A 26,644-nucleotide genomic window follows, 5' to 3' on the forward strand; every position below is an offset into this window, starting at 1 on the left:
TGAAGAGTGGAACCATCAGTGCACCCATGACACCCCCAGTGTGTGCAGAGCTGTGCAAAAATCAGCAGAGAGGAGACACTGAGCTCCACCTGTGTGCAGGTGATTTCTGAGCATCCCAAGCCTTGCAGAGGCTAAAATATATTATATTTTCCTAGTTTATGAATGATGGTTTGGGATTTGCTTTGCTTTTTCTCTCTTTATACATCTGAGGAAAGTTCAGTGCTTCCCTATCTGTTCAGTTAGATGTGAAAAAATAAAATCCCAATTAACTTCCAGTGGTTAAAATCTTGTTAAATAAGGTTTTGCTTTGTGATTTTTTCCCATTTGTCTGGAGTTTTTTCCACCAGTGTGAACAGCCAGTTCAGTTATATGACATTTAAATCCTTGTGTCAGTCTCTGGATAGAAAACTTTTCTAGAAGATTAGGAAGGAGAAGAAGGAGCAGCAGGAGGCTGATGTCATTGTCTTCATCACCAGGGCAGGAGGCTCAGCTTGGGTGCCACTAGTTAAATTTATGAAGCTCTAGTGAATTCTTTCCCACTGTGCACAAATGAGATCATGGCCCTACCCTGACACTCCTTTAAGGAGCTCCTGGTGCAGGATGTGTGAGCACAAACCCCAAGGCATAATTAAAATCAGGTATATTTTTATGGAACACACCTATTTTTCTACATCTATATGTGCGTGTGTTTGATGCAGTTATACACCATCCAGCTTGCCAGAAGACTTGGTGAAAACTTTTGGTAAAGACATAAAGAAATAAGAAAATAACTTATGAAATGCAGAATGTTACCACATGGCTGAGGATGTGTTTAAGTTACCATAGAGCATTAAAGCAAAATAAATCTCTCTTACTTCAATACCCACCTGTCTGAGGGGAAATTATAGGGCTTGTTTTAATTCCTTTATTTTACTTTCTTCACACAGCTATTGAATCAGAGTGTTACTAGTGGAATCTGCATGTCAGAGAACTTGATGAATTGAGAGAAGTTATTAAAAAGTGGACCAGACACAGTTAAATCTCAGGACAGTAGGGTGTAAAATAAAGCATTGTTGTACCTGCAATGATGTCATCCATTTGCTCCAAAGCTGCTTCCAGCATGTGACTGGCATCAGAAGCCATGATTTGGGAATTCTTCAGATCTTTATTCCCTCTGCTGAAAAGGCAGAATAAACCATATGTGTTACACTAAATAGCCTGATGGCAAAATATATTTCACTGTCACATTATAAACAAAAGCCATGCTGCAGCTTAGTAGTGCAGCCTGGTGATGCAAAAATACAGCCCAGTAACAAGAAAATGAACAAAACTCTTCCTATTCTTGACAGATGACTTAGGAGAACTGATTGTTTTTTTAAGAGATTTTTATTAAAACAGTCAAATGCAAATTAAAAAAAAAGCAAAGCCAAAACCATTTCAAACACTGGAAGTCTGAGGTTCTCCTGCTCCTTAACAATGGTTTCCTAGAATCAAAGTTCACTGCATTTCAGATTTTTCCTCTATGGGGGAAAAAGAGGATTGACTGAGGCTCAATGAAGGAATGAAGACACAAGGCAAAACATGTCCAGCCTGTAAGCAGAAATCTGCAGAAACTCTAATTTTGATTGTTCTCTTAAAAGTAAAGGCAATTACACAGTTTTTACTCCTCCCTTCTATATCCCCATTCAACCTTTCCACCTCGTCTTTCATGACACCAAAAATCCAATTTTTTCAAAACATCCCAGGTGTGAGTTCTCTGTTTAAAACAGGATTAAAAACACATTCATGTTACCACCTGACACTAGGGATCACAAAAAACCAGAAAAACCTTCCAGAATGAGTCCCTGCTTGTGGGTTGGTGCTGCTGGACTCCAAGCAGATGACAACAGATGACATTTGAAAGGGGAGAAGAATTTCTGCAGCCCATTTCAGTGCCAGTGAGAAAATCCCCTCTGGAATAAATAAATCCATTTTTTTCACATCACTCCATAGCACAAGGCAGTGCCCACACAGAGGGGAAACAGGGATGGCTCCTGTGCATGTGTCAGAGCCCACAAAGGGTCACAGTATTTTCATTTCTCCTCCATGAAAGCTGCAATTCAGTCCTTTTTTGGCATTCAGCCTTCCCTTGCAGAGAGTTGGAATGGCTGTGGTTTGAAACTGATTTTAGCAGCTATCACAAAAGGCACCTGTCTGATAATGGATAGAAATATCCTTAATTAAATCAGGTTGGATATGAGTGTGAAGGCAATGAGTCTGTGTTTTTGGGGACTGTTATTCCAAAGTGACTGAAATGCCACTGATTTGTGTTTATCACTTATGCTAAGAATGAATGGTTTGAATTGAACCAAATATTAAAATGAAAATTTGTACCATCAAAGCAAAATTATTTTCTTCTCTTGGAAACTAATAACCCTATGAGACATGAGTTTTTCTCCATGGTGCTGGTGACAAATCTAATTTATTAAGGACCTCTGTGTTATCAGCATCCCATGTTGATTCCAGTTAATGTAGAAAACCCCAGGATCCAGAGAGACAGATGCAGGAGTGAGTCAGAAACTGACTGGTTCTGGTTTGAACTCTGCCATTTATAGCTTGTCACAGTGGGTAAGCTGGGATTTAACTTCAGATCACATTGATCTGAAGAGCAGTGTGAGAAATTCTCATCTTTAGTGTCACCCAGGGCTAAGATTAATGCAAATGAATGAGGGTTTGGTCATTTGTGTTCTTTTTGTCAAAATAATCTTTTAAATATGAGCAATGCTAAATTTAACCAAAGTATGTGTCACCCAAATATTTCATTTAATGGCACTGGGAATAACACACTGTGCTTAGATTATTCTGTAAAGCTGATATAAATTTGGAATTTCAGAGTGCTTTCTTTCACAGGTCAGCTTTCCAGACACACCCCCTGATCCTGCTGCTTCTGCTTGCTGGATTTTGGGAGACTTCCACCTTCTGTTGCCACATCCCAGGCCAACAAAAACCTCTCAGCTGCAGTGATCCTCCTGCCTTGCAGTGTTTCCTCTAGTTCAAAGCATCCAAACCCTGGGAATAATCACCTCAGTGTCAGGAAATCCACCTCCAGCCAACAGGTGCCCAGGCTCCCTGTGCCACCAGCCCCAGGAATGAAAGGTCACCAGCTGTGCTGGGAAATCAGGGCAGCAGTATCACCTTCTAATCTTCTTTTTTTTTTTTCCTCTGCCAGAGTCAGGATTAAAAGCTCAAGAGACAGAATTTCGTGTTGGGACTCAGATGTTTGTTAATTTTTATCTATGTTACAGTGAATCCTGCAGCACTCAAGCAAACAAGCTACAAAAAATTACTATACCTCTCTCTCTCTCCACAAGGTTTTTTTAAGCCCAAATTATCCAATTAAGAAAAGACACCTAAATTATTTTTTATTTTTAACCCAATAACCAAACACCTATGACCCACAATGCAGAATTTTCTGTTCAGTTACAAAAGTACCACCTAGACCCATGAAGAAGAAGGTGAAAAGGGAAGAAACCTCCACCCCAAAACCTTCATCTTGTTCCATATATATTATTAGATTCTAAATCTTTAAATTCTAAGTTTTTCATGTGATATTACACACTTCTAGTCAAACTACACACCAGTGATCCCAGCTCTATCACTCAATTTTGGGAGCCTTCTCCACAGCCTCAGGTTAAAAGCAGAGTTTTCTTGGGGGTCAGTGCCTGTCAGCACAGAAAATCTAAAATTCTCAGTTTCCAGGGGTCCAACAGTGCAGGCTTCTGGCCCAGAGTTAGAAGGCAGGAAAAGAGTGAAAAATGCTAAATATAGCATAGAGCTTCTATTTCTAGGCTGCACTCCATGCTTTTATTTGTGATGAAAGCTGGAACAGCACATGCTCAAACAGGAAATGCAGGACCTACCTGTTAACATCTGATACAGCATTTCATCATTTCCAGTGACAAAGGCACAGAAAATGCTGACACACTGCATTACAAACTTCAAGATTCACTGATGGAAAAACCTCCCATCAAAGCAAAGCCCAGAAAGTTCTGCTGAAATTCTCCTCCAGCAGTGAATCTTCCATCTCCTCCCCACCTGTTTTATCCCCTGTACCCACAGTGTATTTGCTGCTTAACTGCACTGAGCTGGAGCAAAACCTGCTGATCAAACAAAGATTTATTAATAAAAGCAGAGATAATGTGATATTACTTGCTTGACATCTTTTTCTAGACAGACCTGTTGCTTGTGCTCCAGGCAAGTCTCACTTTCCCAGACACTCCCTTCTTAGAGCTTGGCTGTCCTGAGCACTATTATGAAAAGAGCTTTTTATTCCTCCTGGGCTTTCAGCTACCATTTCTGATCTAATTCTATAGAAATACCTTCAAAGGTGAAATCCTTAAAAAATATTTTTAAATAGCAAGACACTTGTAACAGTCCCTCAAACAGGATCCATCTATTTGTTGGTATTGTAATTACAAATATTTTTTGCAGTTTTCATTCCTGAATGGCATGAACAGATGCAGAACACCATGACATATTTACTTATGTAAATATATATACCTATTTTTAAAAAAACAAGTTTCTTCAGCTTTGCTAAGGACTGAACAAAACCTACCTCTCACATTGCAGTACAAGCTTCAATAATAGCAAATTCTAACCTTCAGGATTTATTAGATTAATTCAGATGCCAGCAAAATAGAAGAACCAGGCTACTCACCTTTCCAGGTCTCTAGGAGGAAAAGAATTTACTTTTTTGTCTGATCAGTAAAAACTCCTTGCTATTAATAGCCAAAGTTTTACTGTTAAGCAGACATAAGTCTAAATTATTATCATCCCTTCTAAGCCACATGCTCATACTAATTCAGAGCCCAGCCCACAGAGATATTGCAACCCTGTTTGTTATAATTGCCTAAGTGATGAGATCTTCCAGGAAGTGCAGATCAGAGCAAACTGGTCTGAATTCCTGAAATTTGTATTGCCAAGCTGGTTTTACACTGTAAGTCTGTCTAATCTGAGATTTGCATTTCAAATAAAATGAAAAAAATCTCTGGTAGAACTGTAGTGCTCAGAGCCAATATCCCTTGCAAATTTCTTAACCTACATCCTCTATGTAAAACTACAATTTACTGTGTCCAAAAGGAACATATTATTTAACAGACATACTCACTATGAGCAAGATGTCCATCAGAATTATGGAAAGCCTTAATTAAATTTGAATCTTTCATGGCTGGCTTGAACCAGCAGCTACCCAGAGGTCAGAATATGAACAACATGAATTTAGGCAACTCAGATACTTTCCCAAGGTTCCTCACAATAATGAGATTACCAACTTTATCAATTACAAGGGGTGTGGGGTTTTATGACAGAAACTCCAGAAATCCAGATCTTGTCTGTGGCCTGTGAATTCCTCTTAAATTTAGCAACAACACATGGTAATTAACTACCACCACCTTTTTTTCCCCAGGATGAATAAACACACGTTTGTAAACTGTTTAAACACTCAGATCTGAGTATTGCATTGCTTTGTACTTAATGGCATAAGGAAATATCAAGTTGGATAAGCCTCAGAAGTTTCTCTCAGCTGCAAGGTGACTCCTGCTCTGGAATGCAGGAATGTGCCCAACTTCCACCCTCTCATCCCCACCTTTCTTTTTCTCTGTGTAGCATCCAGACAGGAGCCCAGCCACTGATTCATCCCTCCAGCCCATGGCACCATCAGTTACAAAAACTCTAAATTCATGTTTGGATCCTGGCTCTCAGAACCTGCTGTGACTCTCTAATTAAGATAATCCTTAGCCCTAACCAACAATCCGGGGACCAGAATAATTCCTGATGGTCACTAGAATATTACTTATGCAGGATCCTCCACGGCTCTCTGGCCAGAAATCTGATTTATCTGACAGCTGAGGAGATGGGGAGGCTCAGCCTGGAGGCTCCAGAGAGACCTTCCAGCATTTTCCCAGTGCCTAAAGGGTTACAGGAGAGGGACTTCTATTCTATTCTATTCTATTCTATTCTATTCTATTCTATTCTATTCTATTCTATTCTATTCTATTCTATTCTATTCTATTCTATTCTATTCTATTCTATTCTATTCTATTCTATTCTATTCTATTCTATTCTATTCTATTCTATTCTATTCTATCCCATTCCATCCCATTCCATCCCATTCCATCCCATTCCATCCCATTCCATCCCATTCCATCCCATTCCAATTTCCCTTTCATATGCTTCACTGGAATAGGCAGAAAGGGAAAAAACCCTCTTCTTTCATTGATTACCCATTCTGTAATCAGTAAAATCAAGGCCATTTCAAAGGGTTTTTAAAGAATAGCTAGAATAGGGATGAAAAAAACAACTTTATTTTCAGCTGGAAAGTGAAGTGCCCACACTAAGGCAGAATGGGCAGGTCTAAAGAGAAATACAGATCAGGCAAAGTTGGACAAAGACCTGACAGCAAATTACTTCAGATGGGTGGCAGAACTGCTGAAGTCTCTGTTGAACAAGTTTCTGGGGGTCATTATATGAGGGGAGAGCCTTAAGTGAAGCACAGCACTCTGGCACTGTAAAACCACCAGATTTGTGATGAGTCAGAGCATAAAAAGCACAAAGCAATGATGCTTTTAAACATAATATGCTAAATAATTTGATTTAAAATACGAAGGGAACAGAACACAGTTAAACTTACTGCATTATAAAGTGGCAAAGCCAAAGCCAAACATCTCTTTTCAAAAATAAACCCATTAGGTTTGCTGATACAAATCTGAATTTCAATTTTGGAGGGAACAGAGGGTGAAGGAAAAAAGAAAACCCCTTTAAAAAAATTATAGATCTAACTGATATTTGATGCTGCAAACACAGATCACCTCATAGCAACTCCTCCACAGGCCTGATGGATATTGAGTTACAGTTCCTACTGGTACCATAACCAAATTTCCTGACTCATGTTTGCACAAAGCCTCATCCTTCCTTAGAAAAGCTGACTGACAGAATGGATGTGCAAAGCTCCTCTCTCTAACACCCAGCAGCTGCAGGAAGCTTTCATTCCTCAGTGCTGCTTTAAACCTCATCCAGAAAAGCTTAAAAAAAAAGCCCTTCATCATTTAATTTCATATTGGTATCAGCTATAGGAAGTTTTCTGGGTTATACACAGTATAAAATTGTTACAGCTTCTGACTTTGCAATTCTTAAAAGCAAAATTGCATTAGTTGCTGTATTAAGTCCAGAAATTATTTTAATTTTAGTAAAAACTAATTTAATTACTTTAGTTCACTTCTCTGTCACCTAACTAGTTCCAGCTGCTAACTAGTTAAAATTTAACAGACTGAATAAATAGTTTGGATATAAACTTCAGCTGAACAAAACCCTACCTGATAAAATACATGAGAGGAAAGTTTCTGAGCCAAAATATGAACATTTCTCCTCTTAAAATAAACACACACAAAAGAGAAATTTGCTGTTCCAGTTCACATCTAGCTCAGAGAGTTTTACAGCTAAGAAAAGTTAGAGCCTCAAAATTTAAACATTTAAAATAAACTCTGCTTTTTAAATTTTCCTTGCAATCTCACTGGCCTCAAGGTCACAGCTCTGAATTTGCTTCCTTGAAGGTCAACATTTCCATGAGATCTTTGAAGTTATTTAAACCCAGCTCCAGTGCCTGGGAAACTGCTCAGACCACACCTTCCCCATGTCCTGAAAGCAAATTCATGCTCTGGTAAATTGAAAGGTGAGGAGTTATGGTAAAATAAACACAGAATTCATGCCCAAATTAATTCTGCCCTAGAGTACAGCAGAGGACAAACCCTTGGGAGCAGTGGGGAGAGATTAGGTAGATATGACAAGCAAAATTTTCAAAGCTAACTTTTGTAAAAGTGAAAATTTAGGCAAACTAAACAGTGCCAGCACAGGGCCAGAAGATCTTGTGTCTGAAAAAAATGCATGGGGGTCCAATTTTCAAATCTTCTCCATTTCTTCAGCTCCTTGATGGATAAAGAGGATCATTGTAAAAATCAGCTGCTCTGCCAACAGAGCAAACACTCCCCAGGCAGAGCTGGTAGAGCCCATGCAGCCCTGGGAATTCTGATTTTTAGAAGTTCTGCATTTCTGATTTCTGGAAAAAATGCTGCTGAAGAATCCCATGATGACACAGGTGAAGGTGTGGATGTTTCCAGGCAGAGGGAAAGGCAGGAATCTTGACAGAAACAACTCACTCTGGAGGTTTAGAAGAGAGGAGAGCACTAAATGTCACTTAAGATGGGCAGACACAGGAATAGGAGAGGATCAGTGCAGGGGGATGATGCTGGGGTACCCAAAATGGGATTTTCTGCAGCAGAACCTCAGAACAAAGGGCAGGATTGATCCCTAGGAAACTGATTCCCTGCAACCCAAAGAGGTTATTCTCATCCACAAGATATCTAAGGTAAAAAAACCTGAGTTAGACTGCACAGAGAAACAGTGCAGCATAGACACAATGAAAAGAAATATTTCTTATGAATATTTATTATCACAAAACTATCTACACTTGGGTTACTCTGATTATGAAACTCAGTCCTGAATTTCCCCTCAGCTTTACAAATGTGACACCAAGGCTCTTGTGAAGTCTAAACTCAGCTTTAGATGTAAAGGCTAAAAATGTGTACTAAAAAGTGAACTTTTTGACTTTGCAAAATTCATCTTGGTGTGATTATTTTTTTCCCCTCCTTGAAACATTCTGTGCAGCAATTTATAAATAAAGGGAAGGATCACTTGGCTGGTTGAATATTACCCAACCTGCATTGTGTGGGTACAAATATGCTGAATTTATACTAACAGGAACTGACAGTATCAAGCACTTCTGTATAAATTGAAGCTTCAGTAGCTATTTTGAGGAAAATGTCTGTGGGAAACAAAGAAAAGAAAAACATACTTCTGCTAGAAACAGCAAATTCAACAAAATTGAATCCTCTTGGATTAACAGCACTGAAGTGGGAACAGCAAATGGATCATTGTGAAAAGCACCATATTCCACATTACTCAGCATATCAACAAAAATATAAATTTTAACAGCTGTGCCAGTTTAATGCCTGTGCTTATAAACAAAGCATTCCTATATAGATTGCTTCCTGAAGATTATTGAAAATATCTTTGGGGAAAAAAAAAACATCTTCAAGTTTTTTCTCTTTCTCTGCCTCAAGAACAGGTATAATTGTTGTCCCCAAATAAATTATTTTACCTGGTGTGCAAGATACCAACCCTCACACAGAGCAGAGTTGCAGCAGTTGCTGAGTTGGCTTTTCTACTTTTTTCCTTATTTTGGGAATTCTGCCCAAAGTCCCTGTGGCCTGTAAATTCTGCATTTTTGGGCCCAATATCAGTGGTACATCCTCCTCCTCAAGCTTTGTTAAGCTCCCCCTAAGCCTGAGATCATTGATCATGTCAAACCCTAAAATTTAACAAGACAATCCTTTGGACAAGTAACTCATTCCAACACCTGGGCATCATAACCAAGAGGCAGAAATTCTTCATGGCAAGTAAAACTTTGATTTTAATCTTTTAATTTTCTGTTTGTTTTGCTTCTCTATTATTCAGAATGTGGGACATCTTAGTCCTTGCAGAACTGGCCAGCACTCAGAAATTATCTGTATCAAACCCTGTGCTCACAGCTGGATTTTAAATCCCAGTCTCATATCATAATTGCTTTCAATACTTAATGCAGTAACATGATTTTCTAATTTTGAAAAAAAAGGCATTATGCAGATATGCTGCAAGACAGAAAGAAGACATCCAAGAGCAGCATTTAATACTTTTAAGGTTCACAGAGGTGAGAGAAACACAAAACATCCCCCAGCTGAAGAAACACTACTGCAGGTGGCAAGAAGAACCCTTTATCTTGTTTTTCCAGTGAATACCAAGGTGCCTAGAGACAGATCAGGCATGCACTGACATCAGAAGCTGCCTTTGGAGGGGAGCAGAGCAGCCCACAATGAATGTGTGACAAGATACAGAGGCCCCCTCAATGACCTGTTTGATGGAGGAGCTGTATTTGCTCACAGAAACACATATTTACCCAGGGAGAATCCTCAGGGATTCACTGAAAACTCACTCAAGTGCTCAGCTCTTGTGTTTCACACTCACCTCTGTGCACTGGCACTGCTTGGACTCTGTCACCACAATTGAAACAAGTTAAGTAATAATAAGATTATAATTTTAAAAAAGGTAATTGTATATTCAGTTTTGAATATCTGGGAGAAAACATTTTTTAGGCTTGTAAAGAGTTCTGCTCACTGTGCTGCTTCCACAAAGTGGATGTTCCTGTGGCACAGGATACAAAAGGGATCCAAAAATTCTCCTTATTGCACCTTTTAAAAAGCATTCACTATAAGAGGTGTTCTCAAGGTCTGACTATCACCACAATTAAAACAAGTTAAGTAATAATAAGATATAACTTAAAAAAAAAAAAAAAAAAAGTAATTGTTTATCCAATTTTGAGTATCTGGGAAAAAAACATTTTTTAGGCTTATAAAGAGTTCTGAAGTGCTCACTGTGCTGCTTCCACAAAGTGGATGCTCCTGTGGCACAGGATGCAAAAGGGATCCTAAAATTCTCCTTATTGCACCTTTTAAAAAGCATCAACTATGAGAAGTGTTCTCAAGGTCTGACTATCACCAGAAGTAAAACAAGTAAAGTAATAATAGGATTATAATTTTTAAAAAAGGTAATTGTAAATCCAATTTTGAATATCTGTTGTTTAGGCTTGAAAAGCCTTGTGCTCACTGTGCTGCTTCCACTAAGTGGATGTTCCTATGGTACAGGATACAAGAGATCCCAAAATTCTCCTTATTGCACCTTTTAGCATCCACTATGAGAGGTGTTCTCAAGGTTTTCCCATCCACAAAGCTCTTCATGCATTGTCTGCCAACCATTTCAAGGTATTCATTCTAAATTCTGTACAAATGTAAAACAAATACCTTTCTGAGTCAAATCATCTTATCAAGGGTAAGCCAGATCAAGGTAAACTTCTCATTATACATTATTTATGATATGAAGGATTAAAAAAGAGACAGGAAAAAGCAAAGCCCCAGTCCCATGCATGAATGAATTTTTGCAAAATTCAAAGTATGTGTCATTTCCAGATGGAGACTAATTGCTCAGTAAAACTTTCAAGCCTCCAATTATGAATCTCTAAAGTTTCCATATTCCAGTTCAGTCATTTTGGCTCACAGGTTTGTTGGAACACTGAATTTAGAAAGCTTTTGGAAGTTTAGCAAATTAACTGAATGCAGGAACTGCACCTGGGAAATGACCTGTTCATAAACTGAGAGCTCCTCTGGGTTTTATGTTCATATTTACAGCTGAAGGTCAGGATGCTCTCAGCATATTTCATCACTGGGGTATATTTAAAGGATATTATATTTTGTTCTCTGAACTCCTATTACTTTTAGGGCATGAAAAACCCACAAGTTAAACCATTATAATGAATATACAGGATTGCTCTAGATTCCTTTCCAGATTTTGATAACTATTTAACTACTTCAACACCAACACTGACACAAAAGGATTTGCCAAAAAAAAAAAAAAAAAAAATAGAACTGTAGCTAAAATTCTGCTATATGTTACTTCCAGTCTCAAGAAGAACTTTTCCATATAGTTTAATAGATAAAAAAATTACAAATGCTAGCCAAAACAATATATTGTTATAAAGTTAGTCAAATTTTATTGCCTCTGAAATAAATTCACTAAACACCTTGTAGTGACATAGCAGAATATTGGAAAAAGAATTTACATTACTTTAGAGGGTCTGAATGTCACCACAGCAATGCCAGAAGCCATAAAATGCACTGTCAAAACCAGGAATGACACCTGTGGCCATGCTGAGTGCCAGGTTTTACACATTTATACATATTTCATGTTATTTCGTGCTCTGCTACTCATATTTGGTCTGTGAATACACCCATGGAGTTTCCTGAGGTAATAACTTAATAATGTATTTTAATGCTTGATAACAATGACTTTATTTGACCTGTTCATTAATACAGCCACAAAATTAAATTATTTCTGCCTAATTGATGACCTGCAAAGTCCTTTAATCCCTACCAGCTACCAGCTGAAAAGTTTCTCAGAAGTGTCTTGCATTTGGGACCACTTGCATGAAAATCAAAATCAAATCTAGACAAAAGACCAAAGTATTGAAATGGCCATCTGTTGGATAACATTATCTTTGGCTTCTATTTCAGGAGAGAGAAGGGAATCAGAATTCACTATCAGTTCCTTCAGTTTATTTAATTTTCCAGAAAATGGATCAAAGTCTGCTTCCATGTCAGTAATTGTGGCATCTTTGTACTCTTCTATTAAATTTGCAAGGAAAATTTGATTTGCTGTTCTATAAGAGAGGTTTAATCCCCTTTGTTTCAGTTGTTTTCAAACCTCCAAGTGGTAATATTCAAGACGGTTTCATTAATTTCAAAATAATATAGATCCTGTCCTTTCCTACTTGAAAAGAGGGAATATGGTCATATTGGCAAACACTAAAATACAGTTCTGTCATGAAGAAATTTTATTAGTGTTTATTGAGAAGGGGTAGGTTTGCTTCAAGACTGTGCTGTAAATATGTACATGTAGCAGTTCTGTTTACTTATTAGTTAAGAAAAGCAAATAAAGTACATTCACAGTGAAATGATATTTAAGAACATTCTGCCTGGCAAACTAGGCATTCTGCCTAGCATGGCACTTTTATCAGTCTCTACTAATTTGGGAGCTCTTCTTCTAAGTACCAAATCTGGCTTTCCAGAGGAAGTGAGCAGCTGCTACTCCCATTTGCAATTAGTCCTGGATAATCAGAAGCTTTGATTAAATAAAAACTGCAAATGGCTTGTGGATCCCAGCTAAATTTCAGAGTGTGGATTCCTTTTATAACAAACCATTCACCCTGTACACAAACTCCTCTCCCCATGCTAAAAAGAAAACAAATTTAAAAAGCAGTTTTCTGAAATCTGCCTTTTGCCAGTTAAATGAGAACCAGCTGCTCTTCACAACCTGCAGAGGAAACTGAAGATGCTACCAAGTCTCCTAATTAAAATGGAGAAGGCAATCAAGGCAAAACAGATTTGGACAACAATTCTTGAAACAGTTTACTAATCCTTAGCCTGATTTACAATTACACACTGGGCATGGTGTGGGTGAACAACTACAGAGGGTAATTCAGTATTTTTCACAAGAGAGCAGCACTATGCTCTGCACAGCAGGCCAGGACAGACCTTCTTGCACAAAATCTTGTTAGAACAACTTCCCTTTCTTTTAGTGACAAAGGTTCTAATAGAGTTTTCTTTTTATATATGCAAAGTCTGCCAGAGCAGACTGAAAATTGTACTTTACAGTTTCAGGTGAAATTTCTACTTTGCATGCATTCAGCTTTCTAAATTAAAGAATGTTTTAATTCAATAAATATTTAACTAACTATTTATAATGTCTGTGAGTGAAATTTTCAGGTTTACTATAACCTGCACTAATACTAAAAGACTTTGTACATAGACTTCTATTTACTGTACATGTACTTTTAATTTTTTTTTTTTTTTTTGTCTGGAGTGAAACATCAGAATTCTTCTGTTGGGGAGCTGACTGGATTATATTCATTAGTTTCTGCTCATCCCAGAAACACACTCATAAATCTTACTGCAATGCTATTAGAATAAGATGTTCTGATTAAGCTTTATTAAAGCAGATGCTGCCATCTGCACTGTACAGGAATAATAATATAATTCACTGCATTCAAAAGACACTTGGCAAATATCTTCCCCTGTCCAGATAAGAGTTCTGAAATAAAGTTTGGGTTGAAAATAGTGCAAATTGGAAATAAAATTACTTTTCTCTTCGGTCTGAAAGGAGGCAACCCCAGCCAAGTGAGCTCTGAATGCAGAGACCAACCAGACTTGTTTTCAGAAGAGGAGAAGGTAAAACAGGAGTTCCCACCCTGTAAGTCCAGATTAGGGTGCAACAGCTGAGATTTATCTCCACTAATTAACTGCACACAATCTGCTGATCATAAAGAGCACCAGGACCTGAGCAAGTGAATCATTCTGTGAATATTCATACACTTTGTGTTGCTCTGATGGAAGCAGTGCTCACAGCCAGCATTGGATGAGCAAGACTTGTGGCTTTTTCTTGGCTTTGAGCACTCAGTCTGATTTCACCTCTCCAAACCAACCAAAGGTTTTGTGGAAGGAGAGTCAGCTGATCTGTTTTCTCCAAATTCACATCTGCTTCAGGAAACCACCATCAATTTACCATTTCCTTGGGTGATTTGCCAAAGTCTCCCCATACAACCACCAGGTCATAATTGCAGCTTTTTGCAAGTCAGATCCATTATTTACCATTCCTTCAATGACACATCCCACCTGGCCACATCAGGTTTCTTATCTTTACCCCTCTATAAAGTGCTCTGTTTTAACCTGTATTCAATCCTCAAATTTTATCCTCAGTTACTTCAGATTTAACCTGGAAAATTTGCCTAAACAGACACACACACTGTATTTTATATATCCCACACACAGAGTTGAGAAAACCACTAATGGTTCCCAATTTGTTTGTTGGTGATTTGAGAGAGGAAATAATGCCCTGTCTTGGGCATTTGAAGACACCAAATTTTCCTTTTTGATCATTATGAAAATATACAGCTCTTTTCTCTCAGCAGGGTTCAGTCACAGCTTTTGCAGAAATACTACTAACCCACACAATTGCCACAAAATCTTGATTTACAGGTTAGCAAATTAGAGTTTAAAATCCAGGTTAAAGTCCTCTAAGCCACCACAGTGAAACTTGGCAGATGCACATTATAAACACAAATTGACCTAGACTGGCAAGAGTGCCATCAGGATTTACTTTTTATGTTTGTTTCAGAAAGAAATTATCCTTCTAATTGAACTGCTTTGTTCTCTGCATCAATGAATTGGCAGATAAGAGCAAAGTGAGGTATTGAGAAAGGGCTTTATAGCAAATAAACACATGAAGAGGGAAACAAGAGAGGTAACTCTGATGCTGCAAGGTCAGAGAGACTTGAAATAAAAACATAGAGACAGAAGCATCTAGCTACAAGAAAAAAAAGCACCTTTATTTCATTGCTTAGTGTGCATCTATGTAAAAGAAGAACTAAAATGTTGTAAAGGTGTGAGAGGAAGAAATTCAACTTGCCACAGGTTAAAGAACACCATTTAAACAACAGACTGAGCAAAGGTGGGACTCTCAGTTTCTTCAGCTTCAAAGCAGCAGCTGGGTTTGAGAGCCCTGAAAAACAACCAAAATCAAACTGGGGAAAATTTAAAGAACTTAATTTACTGCTTAAACTTTCCATTCTCAGTTATTTCATTCAGATGTACAGAACTCTGGGGAGTGTCCCTCCAGGGACACCCACTGCTGCTGAGCCCTCTGCAGTAGCTTATGAGATTTTCAAGGTTATGTCTAAAGAGATTGAAGTGATCTCTGGGCATGAGATGGCAAACAGGAATGATAAACATCTCCAGAGACTGGACTGATGCCACTTCACTGATAGAAAAGTGACTTCTGACTGTCCTAAACAATGTCATCTTCAGCTGCATTGCTATTTCCACACTGTTGGGTACTGCTGGAAAACACAGAAAAGCTTTCTTTGTACAGCACCTTCAATGATTTTGCACCTTTGCTGAGTGACCATTACCATAAAACACATTTCCTTATTCATCATACTCTGCTTTGGTAATCTAAATCATCACATTATGACTTGTAAAGCAAGGAGCAGGTTTCACCCTATTGCTGTAAATGTCTTTTCTGGGGAAGGAGCAGGGGGGAGGTGGATTTTTTGCTAATAAGCAGAGCCCTGTGGAAGCCCTGCTTTACCTGTCTTTTTGCTTTACAGTCCTTTGCTAATCTCAGCAGAGCTCAGACAAATCCTTAGCTGTAGGGAAAATGAACTGAGCTCCTGCTCTGCCTCTGAGCAGCCTAACAAGAGTGAAAGCAGGGTCTGGGGATGAGTGACTTTGTGGGTTTTGTGGGAGTTTGTTTGTTTGTTTAGAGGAGAGAGACCAGAAAGAGGCAAACAGGAAACAAGTTGGGTAAATGAGGGCTGGAAGCAGAGCTGCACATGGAATAACAAAGAGGTGGCTGCTGGCTCTTGTTCTGTGTAATTTCCTCATCTTGTGCACTCTGTGCCTTTCCTGCCTGTTTGCTGGCACCACCAGTGTTGAGGGAAGGTGATTGTTAAGGTCTCCACTCTACTCTTGTCCATCTGTTCTCTTCCCATCCTCCCTTCAAACACTGGAGAAACCCCAACCCAGTGTGACAAGCATGACAGGAAAATGGGAAAATGGATTCAAGAACCCAAAAACACTTCTGTGGTCTGTGCCAGCACCAAAACACTCTCCCTTTATTTATTTACACACACACCCATCCTGATCCACACTGCTGGTAGCACGTGGAGAAAGATGAAGTGAGATCAGATACAGGATGAATAAAGAGAAGATAACTCTTATTATCTCATTCCTTGCCTGCCTCTTTCCTGTCCTCCCTGCTTGTCCTCTTGTGGATGGGGCTGCTGGAATGAAATCAGGGTGGCAGCATCCCCCTAATTCCTCTGCCTGCTGGTGTGGGAGATGAAAGCAGCCAGGGAACCTGGAATGAGGGGACAATCTCCCAGCCCAGTTCCTACCACGTTCCAGTCAAACAGATCAGCCAGTTCCTGCCCCCTCCCTTTAATTTGGGCTTCCCATAGGGCAGAGTCCCAGATGTGTGACAGATAAGCTGCTGTAAGTTTTGTCAAGGCACTTGATTACTACCTGGCTCAGGTAAATAAAGCGTTTAAGTTTTCAGAAGTGATGCTAACATTAGTTCTGAAGAGTTCCAGGCAAGGCATGTGTCTCTACAATAGAATAAAACTTCAGCAGTCAGTGATGAAACCAGTCTTGAGTTATCCCTCAGCTTAAGTCTCATTACTTGAAATTATTTTATATATTATAAATTATAATTTTACATATTATTTTTTCTCATATTCTGGTACCAAGCTATACCTGTCCTCAAGACAAACCTAAGGTTCTTTTGAATTCTCCCTCTGCTTTAATTTACACTGGGTTTCCTTCAGGTTCAAGAGACCTTTACAACTGTTCTCAACTGGAATCAGGAGCAAGTGGATGGAAAACCCATATCACTTAAAAAACAACAACCCATATTTGCTTTTGTTTGTCCCACTTTGACCTTTCACTTTCCTGGTATACCAAGTATTTCTCCATTAGAAAGATGGAGAGAAGCATAAAGATTCATTGGTTTTGAAACAAGTTCATACAGCAGATGAAAGTAAAAATCAGGAATACAGGCAAAGTCAATAAATAAACATGGAAAGTTGGAATTCTGCTTTCTTTGCTCTCCCACTTGCTCTTTCCACACTCCCATACAAGTTTCAGAATGAAGTCCTTTATGCACTTGTCCACATATTCCTTTTTTAAAAGGACAACAAAACAACCCCAGAAAAGTGCCCCTCATTGATTCCCCTCCTTCCACAACCTTAAAATCAAAAACCTGAAATTGCAAAAGACCTTTTTGGCTGTGGAAACACAAAATGTGTGGCACATGCAAATCTCCCAAAGCACCCATTCATTGCCCTGCACCCATGCACAGCCACACCTGCAGTTCCTGACCTGCCAAAATCACACTCTGCATCTTCTTCTGAGCAAAGGAAGATGCACTAAGGAGGGTGGCTCCTTTTCTTTCTTGTAAATATTAGGAGGAGGTATTTTTGATACCCGTGGGACTGGGGATCACCTGGCATCCCCTTACCTCCCTTATCTCTGCACTGCTAGAACAGCCAGCTTCATTTCCAGCTGCTTTCCCCCTGAACACCCTTTAAACACCGTCCATGACACCCCCCATGCCGCTATTTTATAGCTAATTACCAAAAAATCTGTAAAAAGCCAAGGGAGGGGAGGAAGGGAGATCCCACCTTAGAGACCGGGGCTGCAGCTGGGTGACAGCACTTATTGAACCCTGTACCCCAAGGCAAAAAAAAAAAGCGCTTTATTCACCCCCACCCCCGCCAGCCCTAGCAGGATTTCGGAGCTTTTCTCACCGCGAGAATCAAACATTTCCCTCGGAGCAGCCGCGCGTTCCCAGCGCTGCTGCGGGCGGGATGGAGCGGGGGCGAGGAGCAGCAGCAGGAGCGGCAGGCAGAGCCGGGAGCGGGCCCTGGGACGGGCTGCCCTGCTCCTGATCCTCCTGATCCTCCTCCCGATCCTCCTGATCGCGATACCGATCCCGATCCCGATCCTGATCCCGATCCCGAGCGCGCTCCGCTCCCAGCGCTCCGCCGGCTTCGCCCCGGTCCCGGTCCCGATCCCGGGTTCTGTTCCCAATCCCGCGGTCCTTATCCCGATCCTGGGTCCTGTTCCCGATCCCGGGTCCTGTTCCCGATCCCGGGTCCTGTTCCCTGTCCTGTTTCAGTTCCCGGTCCTGTTCTTGTTCCCGATCCCGGTCCCGATGCCGGTGCCGCCCCCAGTGACGGCGCTCCGGCGCTCCGGCCCCCCCGTGCGGGCAGGTGCTCCCGGGAATTCCTGAATTCCTGAGCTCAGGGAATTCTCTGCATTTCCCCCCCTCGCTATTGCTGGGATTAAACTGCTCTATTTTAATTTTTAATTTTTTTTTTTTTTTGGTGCGTTTTCCAGGGTTTTTTCCACGTTAACGCAGACAATCGTATTAATGACTGAGAAAAGCGCTAGCTGCTCCAAAGATTTAAAAATCAGGTGTTCCTCCACTTAAAGCACTTCTTACCTGCTCCAGTTCTCTTGGGAAAATAGCAGCATAGCGCTTTTATGTTGTTATAGCTATTTTATAACACCCCCCTGTGGACTCCTGCTTAAAAATCAGCCTCTAATGCTTTGTCCGTGACTAAAAAAAACCAAACAAACAAACAAAAAAAAAAAATTAAAAAAAAATCTCTCGTGCAGGAAGGCTCCAAGTACACAAACGTCAAACAAAAACACACTCATGAAGTGTAGCTTTTCTTCTGACCCTGGAAATTCCAGGATTCCCTGGAGATTTCACTTGTAGAAATATGAAAAGTGCTGCAGGTTTTGTTCCCTGGGCACTTGGGGTGCCTGGCTGAGTAAAAATCTGACAAAGGTATTGTGCTGGCCAAAGGGGTCACCTGTGCTGTACTGGCACAGCTCCTTCACAGCAGGGCTGGGTGATTCTGAGGATTTCAGTTTTCTATGGAGATGGCTAAACAAAAGTAACTGCTCAGCAGAAAGTGAGATAAAGAGATTCCAGACATGTATACAGTGAAATCAACTCACACTTTTCACTCTTTGTGGAGTGGTTGTATTTTGACCACCACAGTTTCCTTCTGGGGTGGTGATGTCTTTCTCCTAATAGTTTAAGCAGGTCTAATATACATATTTTAATCTAATTTTGTTACTTCTCAGTTATAGAACCTCTTTTTGCCTAGAATAACCTTCCAGTGTATTTGGAGTGTTAAAACTTGTTTCCTGTTACTGGCTCAGCCACTCTCTGACCTCGGGAAGATTTCTGTATTATTTCAATTTTGCTTTAGTCACACATAACACCAAGGCTATGAATCACATACCAGATATTCCAGATAAAGGATTGGATCTCATGTACAGAGCAGACATGCCCAAGGTGGGAGAGGGAGAAAAAGGGAAGTGAAGTAGAACGCCTTTGAAACATCTCTGGACATGCTAAAGAATAATTTAAACTGGCAGGAATCCACAGGCTGCTTGTTAATTCTGCTTCTGGATGTTTCTTGTCTTTTCTCTCAGCTTTGAGGTAGTCCTCTCAAATAGGTCATGGAGGGGGGAGATGAAAATGACACTGGTTGACAACATCTGCATCTTTCATAATACTGATACCAAAAATTACTGGGCAGGAGTGCTTGTTGAGTATTGCTGAGCCATTTGGGAAAGAGTCAGTGGAATTTAGAACAATCTGGACAAAACTTAGTTGAAAACAGCCTCTTTTTTCCCAAATCACTGGAAGTCTAGGACAGGTGTCAGGACAACTTTCCACATGATAGGACAGCACCTGGGACCTCATTTACTCTGTGATGCAGGGCTGTTTCCTCCTGTCCTGGCTGTTCCTGACCTGGAATTGCCAATCCCTGCTGGTCCCTGCTGTCCTGCAGTGTTTCCCTGGGAGAGGCAGAGTCAGGCATGGCCTTGCTCCAGTGCTGAGGCTGGAATGGGGAGGCTCTGCAATCACTGCCACTCCCTTGGGAAGGGCAGGCAGGAGAGGAGGGAGGCTGAGCACAGAGCACAAACCCCTGTCTGTTCATGGCTCTCATGGTTTTACAGCTCTGCCTCCTTATTGTTTGACATAATATTGCTGCACCACCAGAAAGCAGAAGGAATCTGAGTTCTGGGCTGCCTTTAGCTTGTTGGTGCTGCCTGTCCTGTTCAATATCAGTGTAACAAGAGAGTTAATTCTGCACCTCTCTCAGTGTAGTGGGTTCTCTGAGCTGTGCTGGCCTCTTGGCTAATTACCATTCCAGAAGTGCCCCCTTCAATGAGAGTGGCTTGTCTTTGGTGCAGTGGTGCAGACCCATGACTGTCACAAAGCTGGCATTGTGCAGAGCCTTGGCCTCTCCTGTGTAACAATGGGGTTTATTCAGGGAGAGCAGAATCATCCTTCTCAGAAAAGACCCACCAAAAAAAAAAATATTAGGAGCCCCAAAGCAGAGCACTGCTGGACATGGCTTTACCAACCATCCTCATTTCTTCCATCTCTAAAAACAGAATTATCTGTGAGATCCCCAATGAGATTTAACCATCAGGGCTCATTTTTATGTTGTTAAAACTTATTGAGCAACAGCATCACAGTCCCATCATGGGTCACTTTGACAATGCTGAGTTTCAGTTCAGGCCAGATTCCTGATCCTGCTTAGGCTGATGCACCCAGTGGTTCTCTCCTTGTGCTGTGTCCCTGTCACTGGTTTGTGCAGGAAAGTGGCAAAATGGATCACAGTCCCTGAAGGGTAAGGGCCAAAACAGACTCTGAGGTGAAGGCTCTAAATGGCTAGAAATGGATAAAAACTCGTGGTTCTAAGGCAGGAAGAAAAAAAAAAATCATCTTTTGATGCACCACTTTGCTCTATGTTCCAAATTGCTGTTATATTTGCTGGAAGGTTTTTATAAAGCTGTAATTTTCCTGTTTATAAAGGAGACTAAATTAGTTGCTATTAAAGTAGTCTAAATTCAATCCCAACCACTCAAATCCTTTAGTATCAATTTGCTCAAGAATTCTCACAAGACCTCACATCCTTCTTTATGAAATCTTTACTCCAAGGCTACAACAAAGGTCAGTCACAGCCTGGTTTCACTTCTTCCCCCAAATCACAGTCCTCACAGACTGCAGGCTGTGGAACACCAGCATTAAAACAACAAATAAACACTGTGGTGCAGGACTGTGAGAGCTGCAATACTGTGTAATCTCTTGTTTTTTTAAAAAAAACCGACCCATTGAAATGCTCAGGGATTTCCTTTCATGTGAATGGGGACAAATCAGCAGCAGAAAGGAAATAAAGTGTTGGAGAATCCTTCCCCAAGGACTCCATGCAGATAATCCATTATGTCTCTCTAGAAAGTGTAGCCTGCTTTATCTCCAGCAGAGATTTGTGGCCAGGCACGTCACCAATTTCCTCTGGCACAACCTTCTCTCATCCTTTCAAAACTTTCTTTTTAAAGTGGTCAAGGTATGCCTTATGGTTTATTTTATTTGGTGGAATTACTTTGAAACATTCAAGTTGAGAGCTTGAATAAAGATGTTTTGCTCCTACATAAAAGCAGAAATTCTGCATTTGGAAAATAGAATATTGAGATTTTGCAGCATAGCTACAGCTACTTGATAGGAAAAAACCTGAATATTTTCCCCCTCACCTCTGTCATCATTTAGCAGAACACATGATAGGACAGATATCATACACTTAAAAAAAAAAAATCTTTAATATGTAGATAGTTTTGCCAGAGAGAACTCTACTTGTTGAGCAGTTTGGGGTTTTTTCCTGCCAATCTTCTCTTTTTATTCCAGAAGCTTTTATTGATAAATGCAGTTCTTAAAAAACCCTTTCAGGAAGGTATTGTGTCTTTTGTTCAGCATTTTAAAAACCATTTAAGCAAGCCATTAATGCTGTGACTGGAACTGCACCTGAGACAGGTGGAATTATCCAAAATTAGCTGGAATTACCCAAATTTAGGTGCTGCTGCTGCTGCAAGGACCTGGCGCCATCTCGTGTTCAGCCTTTAAACTACTCTCTTGTCAGGCTGAGAGTTTTTGGGATGGAGTTTTGGGATGCTGAGACTTTCTGGGATGGTGCATTCTTCTTGGCTCCCCCAGGTAAATGCAGCTTCCCCATCGTCCTGGTTTGAGGGACAGGTGTCTGCCAATAAAGGCAGGAGCTTCTCTTTGAAATGGAGAATGTAAACCCCCTACCCCCTAATTATTATTATAATTTTGAAATTAAGGGGCTCTCAGGCAAAGATATGGGAATTAGGAATAACAGTTCCTTACTAGGAAAATTAAAATAGAAATGCAGTATTACACAGAACAATCCCAAACCCTGCCAGAGTCAGAATCCAAGCTGACACCCGTCAGTCAGTCAGGGTGTTGGCACAGTCCCATTCAATGGTGGCTGCATCCTCCTGCAGGGGCAGATGTGGTTCAGCTGGAGCAGTGCTCCTGGAGAAGGTGCAGTTTCCTCTGAAGCTCCAGGGATGATGTGCAAAGGTCTGGTTTTCCTCTGGAATCCAGTGGAAAGATGGATTACTTGCTGTTCAAAATCTCAGTTTTTATCTGGGTAGGAAAGGCTTGGCTCCTCCCCTGGCTGGAGCATCTCCCAGTGGGATGATGGAATTTTATCAGTCATGCCCTGGGACTCACTGGCCATGAACAGGAGACATCTCCTGGAGGGAGGATGGGCTGTGGGAAAGATAAAGATGATTGCCCGGCTGGTTTAAAGATGGCCCATTAGCAGATAGTATGTGCCAGGAGATAAGGAATCACTGCCCACCCAGCTTCAACAGATGGTGATAGAATCCACATTGCTGGTCACATCAACATTATCCACCTCTTATTCTATCACCATCTGCATAATGAAAACTTCACACACTGCTCTCACTTAAGATTAGATTTTCCTGCAGTACACAATGGGTTTCCCCATCTTCATCAACCCAACACAGCCATGCTGAGATATTTTATAAATTCTGGGGTCAGCAAACCTGTCTAAGTAAATCCTGAGCTGGTGGGGGGCAGCTGCAGCCTTTTCAGGCAGGCACAGCTGTTCACAACATCTGCATTTGCTCTCACCATCAGGCAGACGGGAGACAGAGAATTTATAAATATGAATTTGTGCAGAGAGCACAGCCCTATGTTAGCTGGTGTTCCATCTCCTTCCACGAGGTGATGTTGAGTCATGGGATTTCTTTCAGTCACAACATTGGGGGATTTAACAAAGGCCTAAATTTGCAGTAGGGAAAAAAAAATGCTATAAAGTCTTGTGAGCTACAAGTGTGTTATTAAGCTGTTTTTTAACTGAAAAGATGTCTATTGTTATATTATCTCTTTAGGAAATATCTTAATCAGGATTCTTGTTGTTTTGTTGTTATTGTTGTTCGTTTTATTATTTATTTATTTATTTATTTATTTATTTATTTATTTATTTAAATAAAAGGTATTTCTTATTTTAAAGAATACACACAACTGTGCTGTTTTTCCCTGCTGGTCTCCTTGCCCAGCTCTGTGTGCCAGGGTGGTTGTGGCTCTCCCACAGCCATTTTTTCTCACATCCAGCTGCAGAACTCAGAGTTTTTCTGTGTGTTTTTGGTTTTGGGGCAGCTCTGGCCAGTGCCCTTTGGTGCTGTGATGGAACAAAACACCCTGTGCTGGTTTAGCTGCAGGATTGAGCTGTGGGCTGGGATTTAGGCAAGATTATCCTAAGCCCCTTTCATCTAACCCTGACCTAAGCCAGAGCAGACAGGGTCAGCTCCTGGGAACTCAGCTGACACACAGTAGCTCACTCACATGCCTGAGCTCTGCAAAGCAAAGTGATTTTTGGGCATGGTCACATGTTTAGAAAGCTGTTGGAGTGTGAAAAACCCATATAAACCCATAACAGCCTCAACAAAAATGTATGATCACAGTATCATTGCATAACCATTATTATGTATTATATATATATTATAAAAATATATAATATATATATACACATAATATTCTATATGCATATATTATATATATATGTTTACATATATATATGTATTAAGTATATATATTATTCACACAAACATTAATTGGACTCTGTGATGCTTCAGTAATGTAACAGGCTAATTTAAAAAAAAGTCAAACACCCAAGATTGAATATCTTCCTCTGGGAAATAAATGGACAACAGACAGGTAGAGGAATGATAAAAGAAAAGCCTCATAAAAATCAGACCTGATCTGCTAAATTAAAGGTAGCCTGTCACTTCTTTTAAGTGCATCTTGCCAAAGGAATCTTGGAAATGGGAGTTTATTAACACAATAACCTTGTTGTGTTTCTTGGTGAGAAAAACAAGTCTGCATTTGGGTAAAAATGGATCTGCCCCGTGAAAATCAGTGAAGAAAATATGTAAACAATTCAAGAATAGAGAGGTTTGATGGACAAGTAAAATACCTTTTACTAACCAACAGAGTAATTGGCAAAAATGCTATTAACCAATTAAAGTTGGACACAAGGTCTGTAAAAACTGTATAAAAATGCATTATGTGAATAAAGAATTGGCTTTTCTGCATGAAGAAACTGAATGAAAAAAAAAAGAAATGCAGGCATTTCCTTCTTATCCACAGATAACATGGTGCCCATTTTTATTTTATTTTATTTTATTTTATTTTATTTTATTTTATTTTATTTTATTTTATTTTATTTTATTTCTAAGTCTTAGGAGTCTCTTTCCTCTGCCTTGTGTTTGAGCTGTAAACATGTTTTGTAGATGACTGCCCACTACACTTCCATTACATCTTAGAAGTCACCAGGAAAATATCTTCTGATATATTTTGCTCTCTTAAGATTAACCAGCTTAGAAACTGGACTACAGCTTTAGGGTAGAAGTTTCATGCACATTTTGCCACCTTGGGGCTGGAGCTGGTGGGGAACCAGGTTAATTCCAGCACAGGAATTAAGAAGGGTTGTTTCCAGCTTGATGTCAGTGCCACAGCTGCAGGAATTCTGATTTACTGAGAAAACCTGGGTGACCTCAGAAATGTAATGTAAATGTTGACATTTGGGCAGTCAGCAAGTAATTTGCAGTTTAATTTTCTTTACATGGATCCAGTCTTAAATTCAAGATGTATTGTTAGTGTGTTACCATAATGGATTATTTTATTCTTTGCAGCTTCTTAATGTACTCTGTCTTTGACTTGTAATATTGTTAAATAGTTAAGGGGTTCAGTCTCCCAAAAAAAAATCCTCTCTGAACAGGAAATAATGCTAGTCAGTCATCTTTATTGTGGTTCTGACATTTGTTAAAGTAGGAGTGCTTTGCTCTTGATATGGAACTAATTTTTTTGCATATTTATAATTAGCATGAATTTATGTCCAGCCAAAAGAAGTACCTCAGTATCAAAACCTTGCTGCTATGAGAACAGCTGCATTCCTGCCATAGCTGTAGATTTAGACAGGCTAAATTATGAATTGTGGATTCAGCCTTAGAGGTGATTCATTTTTTGCTATTGTAAATGATTTTTTTTTTCTTGCTGTTAAGATCTTAGGATTTCACCTGGGATTTTTAGCTGAAATATTTGGGAAGATGTTCACTTTAAAATCTTGGTTCCTAAAGCACCAAGTTCACCAGAGGAGAATCTGAACCCCTGACTTGCCCAGTGCAGTTGCACACAGATGAAATATTTGTTTCCCTGAAGAAATGGGATGAATAAGGACAGGAATTTCTCCTCTGCTCTGCTTTGCTTGTGCATCATCAGATACCAGGGCCCTCTTTTGTGTACACAGCACATTCCTTTAAAAAAAGTATTCACATCTTGTTTATGAGCATTCCTTGCTGGTTTTCTGGTTAGTCAGTCATGTGATGTTGTATTTCCTCACCAAACAGCCCCAGAAATTCTTTTAGTTTGGACACAAACAGGGCTGAAATGAGAAGCAATGTTTATGGATACTGACATTTATGGTGTTGAAGTTAATTTGGATGTTAATAGAAATATTTCACCCATAATTTTGCTGGTGGACACTATCAGCAGCACCTTCCTTGCCCTCTTCCTTTAGAGGGAGTCAGTAAAATCATGTTTAGTAAGAAAACTGAAATTTAATTGTCCCTTAATTGTGCTCTGATAAATCTGTGGAGTTTTACATTGCAGAACGTGGGTGGGGAGAGCTCAAACATTTTCTCATTAAAAAAAAAAAAATCAGATCTCTTCTGTTTTCCAGACATCAAAACATAAACACACAAGCATATGATCACTGCCAACATATTTTGGATAGTTTGGATAGAAAAAACACAATCTTCATACCTGTTGGTTAGTAAAAACGTTGTAAGTAGAAACTCAATGAGGAAAATATTTATCCAAAATCTTTATCTTATGATACCAATGGGGAGAAAAAAGAAGGATTCAGGGTGGCCTGGAGGTTGTTTCAGTTTATTAGCTTGCAAATTATTTAAAATTAGAGCAATACATTTTTGACTTTACTGCTGCCATTAAT

General features: G+C 39.8%; 1 protein-coding gene across 1 annotated transcript in view; it reads right to left on the bottom strand.

Annotated features, from left to right (window-relative positions):
- PPFIBP2 (PPFIA binding protein 2) overlaps positions 1-18,372 on the bottom strand; it is an 89,935-nt gene extending 71,563 nt beyond the window's left edge. The window contains exons 1-2 of the mRNA XM_056494091.1: positions 18,020-18,372; positions 1,059-1,156 (exon numbers count right to left, since the gene is read on the bottom strand). Of these exons, the coding sequence (XP_056350066.1) occupies positions 1,059-1,122 (64 nt within the window). The 5' untranslated portion in view covers positions 1,123-1,156; positions 18,020-18,372. The remainder of the gene's footprint in view (positions 1-1,058; positions 1,157-18,019) is intronic.
- Positions 18,373-26,644: the final 8,272 nt, after the last annotated feature.

The sequence above is a fragment of the Oenanthe melanoleuca genome, chromosome 5 (genome assembly GCF_029582105.1).
Source record: "Oenanthe melanoleuca isolate GR-GAL-2019-014 chromosome 5, OMel1.0, whole genome shotgun sequence".
Taxonomy (NCBI): domain Eukaryota; kingdom Metazoa; phylum Chordata; class Aves; order Passeriformes; family Muscicapidae; genus Oenanthe; species Oenanthe melanoleuca.